Source organism: Rutidosis leptorrhynchoides, chromosome 11 (assembly GCF_046630445.1).
Source record: "Rutidosis leptorrhynchoides isolate AG116_Rl617_1_P2 chromosome 11, CSIRO_AGI_Rlap_v1, whole genome shotgun sequence".
NCBI lineage: Eukaryota > Viridiplantae > Streptophyta > Magnoliopsida > Asterales > Asteraceae > Rutidosis > Rutidosis leptorrhynchoides.
Window position 1 is genome coordinate 81733330 of NC_092343.1, and position 8735 is coordinate 81742064.

The 8735-nt window shown below is 38.6% G+C and overlaps 1 protein-coding gene across 1 annotated transcript; it reads left to right on the forward strand.

Annotated features, from left to right (window-relative positions):
* Positions 1-869: 869 nt before the first annotated feature.
* LOC139877786 (ABC transporter C family member 14-like) lies at positions 870-8260 on the forward strand. The gene is made up of 11 exons (XM_071865207.1): positions 870-3029; positions 3486-3806; positions 3890-3976; positions 4430-5035; positions 5476-5640; positions 5732-6026; positions 6096-6310; positions 7240-7545; positions 7642-7705; positions 7847-8086; positions 8160-8260. Exons 1-11 carry the CDS (start codon positions 972-974, stop codon positions 8258-8260), a joined length of 4458 nt encoding a protein of 1485 aa, XP_071721308.1. The 5' UTR covers positions 870-971.
* Positions 8261-8735: the final 475 nt, after the last annotated feature.

Genomic DNA, 8735 nt, shown 5'->3' on the forward strand with positions numbered 1-8735 from the left:
AGCAATGCACAGTAGCCATGATTTGTATTCAAGGAATATTAAAAGGTCTGAAAATTTCATTGGATGTTTATTAAGATTTTTATGAAAATTATTAATGGATATACACATCAGATGTGGATTACCTTCTTGACGAAATGGAACGAACTTTCGTTTTCGAGTTTATGGATTGAATTTAGTCAGCTTCACTCCTTCCATTTTATGGGATGAGAAAGACAGGTTCGGAAATGGCCGGATTAGCAGAAGGAAGGGCTGCCTCACCTGAAACAAAAGTGTACGTACACAAATAAGTTGTTTATTAATGGATTTGTTTATTACGGTACACGAGAATTATTGTACAATTAGATTTGTTCAATTTGCAGGTTATATTTGGGGTTTAGATTTGGAAAAGAAGATGAAGTTTAGAAACTGACATAATAAAATTATCCTCGCATGTAAGGAACATGGGTCACTTAACAGAGCTTGACTAAAGTCGTCAAGATCGGGTACCAGCCGCGCAACATATGCAAACATTAGAGTCATCAACGTTAAAAAAAACTTTAGACTCGTCCGTATAACTTTTTAACAAACATCAGGGACTAACCTCATAATATAGTTAACCTCATAATATAGTTAAAAAAATATATATAATATAAACTCACTTCAATCACTCAAACCAACGTGCTTCTCACCTATAGCTTTTCTAATAGACATCTTTTTATCACATAATTTATTTAGTATTTGTTATTTAATTGTTATACAACTACCACTGTGTTATTTACTTATTTAATATACGAGTAATTATTAATTATTATTTCTCTTTGGTATACAAATATACAATTTTTTTCAATTAATTATTTTCGGACAAGTACACTTTCTGTTGACCAGATTCTTCAGATGATACACTTCTCCTATGTTTCTTACATGATACAGATCAATTAGTTTGAAAAAAGAAAGAAAAAGAAAAAAAAAACAACTTTTATTTAAAAATAAGTATGATTTGTTCTTCAAACTGGATGACTTCTGTATCATGTTCTTCAACCTCTGTTATGGCAGAAGATGCATCAGGAGCTTCATTCATACTTCAATGGCTTAGATTCATATTCCTATCACCATGTCCTCAAAGACTACTTTTATCCTCCATTGATGTAATCTTTTTGTTCATTTTATTTGTTTTCGCTGTTCGAAAAATCAATTCAAGATTCACTTCACATAACAACACATCTGCTGTTAATGAACCTCTCATTACCAAAAGTAGAGATATTGCTGATACCAATCTCAAGTTTAAGTCATCTTTACTCGCAACAATCGTTTTAACGATTTTGTCTACTGCTTCATCGATTTTGGCGTTCACACAACAAACTCAGAGTCCTTGGAAACTAATAGTTGGGTTCTGTTGGTTGATTCAAGCTTTATCTTTTTTCGTAATCTTTGTTTTATTTATCCGAAAGAAGTTAATTCAAGATGTAACTCATCCGTTATATATTCGTGTTTTCTGGGTAGTGAATTTTTTTTGCATAGCTCTATTGGCTTCTTCTGGTACGATCCGACTAATTTCTAATAGGGAAGACACTCTGCTTTACAAATTTGAGGACATAATCTCACTCGTATCATTACCATTTTCGATTTTCCTGTTAGTTGTATCTGTAACTGGATCAACTGGAATCAAACTGAGAACTGAATTTGACACGTCATCAAACGTAAGTGGATGGGCAAAAGCTTCGATCGTTTCGAAAGTCTTTTGGTTATGGATGAACCCATTGTTGAGTGAAGGGTACAAAACCCCTTTGAAACTCGACGACGTCCCGACACTTTCGCCTGAACATCGGGCCGAGAAAATGTCAAACCTTTTCGATTCGAATTGGCCTAAAGATCACGAAAACCCGAAACATCCGGTTGGAATCACATTGATTCGTTGTTTTTGGAAACGTGCAGCCTTCACTGCGTTTCTTGCAGTTACTAGGTTATGTGTTATGAACGTTGGCCCGTTAATGATTAAACGATTCGTTAACTTCACATCGGGAAAAGGATCATCCCCGTATGAAGGGTATTACTTGATACTAATCCTTCTTATTGCAAAATTTATCGAAGTTTTATCTTCACATCAATTCAATTTTAACTCGCAAAAGCTTGGAATGTTAATTCGATCGACGTTGATAACCGCATTATACAAAAAGGGGTTACGGTTATCTTGTTCGGCTCGACAATCGCACGGTGTTGGACAAATTGTTAACTACATGGCGGTTGATGCTCAACAACTTTCGAATATGATGCTTCAATTGCATTCTATTTGGATCATGCCATTTCAAATAATACTAGCTTTAGCTATACTTTACGCGTATCTGGGCCCACCATCTTTCGTAGCTTTGATCGGGATCTTGATAGTTATGGTGTATGTGATGCTGGGTACGAAAATGAACAACGGTTTTCAGCATAGTATAATGCGAAACCGTGATTCGAGGATGAAAGCGACGAACGAGATGCTTAATTACATGAGGGTGATAAAGTTTCAAGCATGGGAAGAACATTTCAACAAGAGGATTCAAGCGATTCGCGAGTCTGAATACGGGTGGCTTAAAAAATTCATGATCTCGATAGGTGGAAATATGATTGTGTTGTGGAGTGCGCCTTTGTTTATATCTTCGCTCACGTTTGGTAGTGCGATTTTATTTGGGGTCCCACTTGATGCGGGGACGGTGTTCACCGCCACGTCATTGTTCAAGAACTTGCAAGAGCCGATGCGGACGTTTCCTCAGTCGTTGATCTCGATTTCGCAAGCGATTATCTCGTTGGGACGATTGGATGATTTCATGTTGAGTAAGGAAATAAACGAGAGAGTGGTTGACCGGCAGGAGGGTGGCGGCAGCATGGCGGTCGAGGTCAAAGATGGTTATTTTAGTTGGGACGATGAAGCTGCTGAAGGTGCGGTAGTCAAGAATTTGAACATCGAGATCGAAAAAGGTCAACTTGCAGCGATTGTGGGGACCGTAGGTTCGGGAAAATCTTCTCTTCTTTCATCCGTTATTGGTGAATTGCACAAAATCTCTGGGAAGGTACCATCACCCCGTTATTGGCAACCCATTTAGATCCGACCCGTTTGACCAATCTAAAAATATGACTCATTCACCTATATCCCGTTTCGACCCAACCCGACCTATTTGCCAGGTATAGGCCAGCCTCTCTTAGCGAGAGGTCAGGAGTTCGACTCCCTTGGGATGCAACATTGCAAACAAGGTTGCCCCTTAACCCTTGAATCCACTCAAGGGTGCCTTCCGCACATCGCGTTGTGGGGACAGTGGGGGAGGGGGATTTACCGCCCATGCCCTCGGATTGGGCCGAGTTTCCTCCTGGACAGCAGTTAAGGGCGGGTTATGCAACTGCAGGGAGATAAACGTGTGGGTGGTTAAGTCCTCTCTGGGTGATCCCGTACTGCCGTTCAAAAAAAAAAAAAAAAGATATGACCTTATAATTTAAGAAAACTGATGTAAACCTTGTTGATATTATATCAGGTGAGGGTATGTGGGAGCACAGCATATGTTGCGCAAACAGCATGGATTCAAAACGGGTCGATCCAAGATAACATTCTTTTTGGTTTACCTATGGATAGACAGAAATACAATGACGTAATCAAGAACTGTTGCTTAGAAAAAGACTTGGAAATGATGGAATTCGGTGACGAAACCGAAATCGGAGAGCGTGGGATTAACTTAAGTGGTGGCCAGAAACAGAGGATTCAACTGGCTCGAGCCGTTTATCAAGATTGTGACATTTATCTACTTGATGACGTCTTTAGTGCTGTTGATGCTCACACTGGTTCGGAAATATTCAAGGTTGTCACCTTACGATCGAAATCTTTACATTTGTCATACGGTTCAAATTCTCACAGAACTTTTTTCTTTTTTTTTTTTTGCAGGAGTGTGTGAGGGGAGCCCTGCGAAACAAGACAGTCTTACTCGTCACACATCAAGTTGACTTCCTTCATAATGTTGACCTGATCTTAGTAAGTAGCATACTATCTAACAAGGTTGTAAAAGTCGCGAGTCGGAAACGAGTCAGTCGGGACCTTGGAGGGATGAGACGGGGACGAGTCGGGCGTTGACTGACATTGACTTTTAGTGATAAATAAATTAAACATATATATATTACACATAGATATATTAAGCATAAAACATAAATATTTCAAATATAGATATAGGCCACAAAATCTAATTTTTTAAAAATATTAAAAAACCAATATTCACTTTGACTGACTTTGACCGATTGAGACGTGACTTAGCCCGACTTTGACCGACATTGACCCGACTTTAGCGTTGACTGAATTTTTAGGCGTTCTTGGGCGAAAACGGGACAAATTAGTCCCCAAAACGACGCGTCAGCCGACTTTTACAACAGTGCTATCTGATTACGGTTATGATTGTTTTTTCATACGTCCATTTAACTTGAATTCTGTCAGGTGATGCGAGATGGGATGATTGTCCAATCAGGAAAGTATAACGAACTACTAGAATCCGGGCTCGATTTCAAAGCTTTAGTTTCCGCCCACGAAACTTCAATGCACCTAGTAGAAATGGGACCCACCACACCCGATCGTACCTCTCCTAAACCTCTTCATAAACCTCCTACTCAAATCCCTATCGAACAATCGAAGTCTAGTTCGATGATAGGAACATCGAAGCTAATTAAAGAAGAGGAGAGGGAAACGGGAAGAGTCGGTGCGAGTGTTTACAAGGTTTACGTAACAGAAGCTTTTGGATGGTGGGGTGTAATTCTCGTTATATCGTTCTCGCTGATGTGGCAAGGCACGCAGATGACGAGCGATTATTGGTTGGCTTACGAAACGTCCGATGATCACGCTGCATCTTTCGACCCGTGGCAGTTTATAGAAGTTTATACGGCTATTGCCTGTGTTTCGTTCATTTTGATATTTTGTAGAATTATTTGTTCGACAATCCTCGGACTTAAAACTTCGCAGATCTTCTTTAAACGGATCCTTTACAGTATCCTTCATGCTCCAATGTCGTTTTTCGATACTACACCCTCAGGAAGAATTCTTAGCAGGGTAATGTCAATTATTAGATTATATTTTGAACTTAATTTGGGTCAAGGTTCAAAGGTAGAAGGTTTTCCCTGTTCGGGCTACCCGGGAGGGCGAGTAATCCGACCCCATACTCTGATGTACGCAGTCCAGAAGGATTACTCCCTGGCTGTTTCCAACCCATCCTTAGGCACCACTAAATATTCGTCCTATACAGGATTCGAACCTGAGACCAAGGAACTCAGGCCCCAACCAATGGGCTATCTTGTTGACTTGTTAACTATTTTGAACTTAATTTCGGTCATTTTCTCCAAAATTGACCAAAGTCAACCAATTGTTGACTTAGGTTGACCAGTTGACTTTGATTTTGACTAAAAAGTCAACTTCTTCGGTAACTTTTTGTTGTTGAAATAACTGCTAGACATTTACAGAACCATCTTAAAGTTATCTGTTCTTTATTACAGGCATCGAGTGATCAAGCAAACATCGATATATCTCTTCCGTTTATGACGAGCATGGTCCTTACCTTATACATAACATTGATTGGTAGTATCATAATCACGTGTCAGTACGCTTGGCCAACTGTGTTCCTCTTGGTTCCTCTTGGTTGGCTCAATTTTTGGTATCGGGTAGGTTTAATCTGTGTTACGTTGGAATATGAGATACGATAAGGTAACTTATAGAACTCGTTTTGATCCTATTTTTTTTCTTTTCTTTCAGGGATACTATATTGTATCATCTCGTGAAATAACACGACTTGACTCGATTACAAAAGCAATTGTTATTCACCATTTCTCGGAGAGCATATCCGGAGTTACGACAATTCGGTGTTTCGGAAAGCAAGACATGTTTATACAGGAAAACGCGGATCGAGTGAACGGGAACCTAAGAATGGATTTTCACAATAACGGAGCAAACGGGTGGGTCGGTTTCCGTTTGGAGTTTCTTGGAAGCTTATTTCTATGTGTTTCCACTGTGTTCTTGATCATCTTACCTAGCAGCATCGTCAAACCAGGTAACTTAAAATTTGCGTGAGCGTTTTTTTCTATTTAGGGAACTAAGCTTAACGGGCAATCTTGATCAGAGAACGTTGGAATGTCGCTATCGTACGGGTTGTCACTCAACAGTGCGTTGTTTTGGGCTTTATTGATGAGCTGTAGTGTCGAAAACCAAATGGTTTCGGTTGAAAGGATTAAACAGTTCATCAACATACCGTCAGAAGCTGAATGGGTGAACAAGGACAACCCACCTCCTTCAAACTGGCCTTCGCATGGCAATATAGAGCTTACAGATTTGCAGGTAGCTCACAACTATGGGATCGAAAAATACTAGATATAAGCCCTTTTTAAGAGTGATATAGATATATATTTTCAAGGTTGTAAAAGTCATGAGTCGGGGACAAATCGGTCGGGACCTTGTATGGATGAGTCGGTCTGGTCGGGGACGAGTCGGGCGATTAATATATACACACACACAGATATACATGGGTGAAACTAGAGTGGGGCAGGGGGCACCTGCCCCTAGTGGATTTGAAATTTTTAAGATTAAAATTTTGGATTTTTTATTTTGCCCCAACCAAAAAGTACATGACCCAAAAGCCTCCATCTTTTTTATTGTTGGACTCTTTACTTTGAAGAGAAAAGGTTGTATCTAGCCCAAAAGCCTCCATATTTTGCCCCCAACCCAAAAGGTTGTATTTTGCCCAAAAAGCCTCCATATTTTGCCCCAACCCAAAAGCCCATGCCCCAAAAGGTTGTATGTTCATGGAAGAATGGAAGAAAAAAAATTACAGTGAATGTGAGCGCTTTTATAAAAAAAATTCGGCCCCGGTGAAAAAAATATTTTGGTTCCGCCAATGCTACACACACACACACACACACACACACACACACACATATATATATATATATATATATATATATATATATATATATATATATATATATATATATATATATATATACACACACACATATATATATTACTTAAGTATTTCAAATATAGATATAGGTCACAAAATCTAATTTAAAAATATTAAAATTTTGACCAACTCAAACTTTGACCGACTCATACCCGACTCAGCCCAATTTTTACTCGAATTTTTAGCGTTGACCGACTTTTTAGGCGTTTTGGGGGGAAAGGGACGAGTTAGTCCCTAAAGCGATGCGTCAACCAACTCGGCCAACTTATACAACAGTTGATATTCTTAAATGTTTGTTTGGGTACAGGTTAGATATCGTCCAAACACACCACTAATCATCAAAGGGATTACCCTAAGCATTAAAGGAGGTGAAAAGATAGGTGTGGTTGGTCGAACCGGAGGCGGGAAATCAACTCTAATCCAGGTTCTGTTTCGATTGGTCGAACCATCTAGTGGAAGTATAACCATTGATGGTATCAACATCTTGAACCTCGGATTACATGATGTCAGGTCTCGGTTTGGCATCATTCCTCAAGAACCAATCCTTTTCGAAGGCACTGTAAGAAGCAATATCGACCCACTTGGTCAACATTCTGATGACGAGATCTGGAGGGTAATATCGTAATTTTCTGTTTCCATGCATGCATGGATCAATCATGTATAACAACATAATTACACTGAATTGTCTGATCCATAACGTGTTTTGCAGAGTCTTGAACGGTGTCAACTTAATAACGTTGTAGCTGAAAAACCTGGTAAACTAGATTCTGCAGGTACTAGAAATTGATCCAAAGTGTAACTTTTTGATATACGAAAGATATATTTGTGTGTGTGTGTGTGTGTGTGTGTGTTTTTTTTTTTTTTTTTTTTTTGTGTGTGTGTTTAAACAAAAAAACATAACATGTTTTTTACAGTTGTGGATAATGGTGATAATTGGAGTGTGGGACAACGACAACTTCTATGTTTGGGAAGAGTGATGTTGAAACATTGCAAAATTTTGTTTATGGACGAAGCAACGGCTTCGGTTGATTCACAAACAGACGCTGTTATTCAGAAAATCATTCGAGAGGATTTTGCTGACTGTACAATTATTAGCATTGCTCATAGAATACCAACTGTTATGGATTGCGATCGTGTTCTAGTCCTTGATGCAGGTAACTTTCTCATTCTTGGCTAAAAACTTGCTGAATTATCAGTTCGGGAGTTGAAATCGTTTATTGAAAACAGGTTATGTGAAAGAATTTGATAAACCTTCAAAGTTGATAGAGAGACCTTCGCTGTTCGGGGCACTGGTTCAAGAGTATGCACACAGGTCTTCAGATTTATAAGCAGTTAATAGCGTTAGTAGTGCCCAATTTGCAGTTTTGAGGGCGACACGAAAATTTTTAATTTCAGGATTATGAGTTTAGATTAATTTTGAGGTAATTTAATTAAACTGAATGTTCAGATACTAGATTACACCACAGATGCTACAATATCAACATAACATACTTGGTGTACAAATTGAATCTCAACATTATTATATACCAACAGCATTATATAATCATCTAAGATGAAAAGAGAGGTAATCTGAAGTTGACCCCTAGACAAATTTTTGTTCAGGCATTTTATCGAACAGTTTATGTGCATTATAAATATAAAGAAGCGCTTGTGAAGGTTTGTACTGTAAAGCAAAACAGATAGAAATATCAAATATAGCAATACGTACCTCTGAATTTCAACTAGCTTGAGAGTTGAGATTAACCACCACTTTGCAAGCGAGCACAATGTTCTTGCTACATAAAATATATTTGTAACTTATTA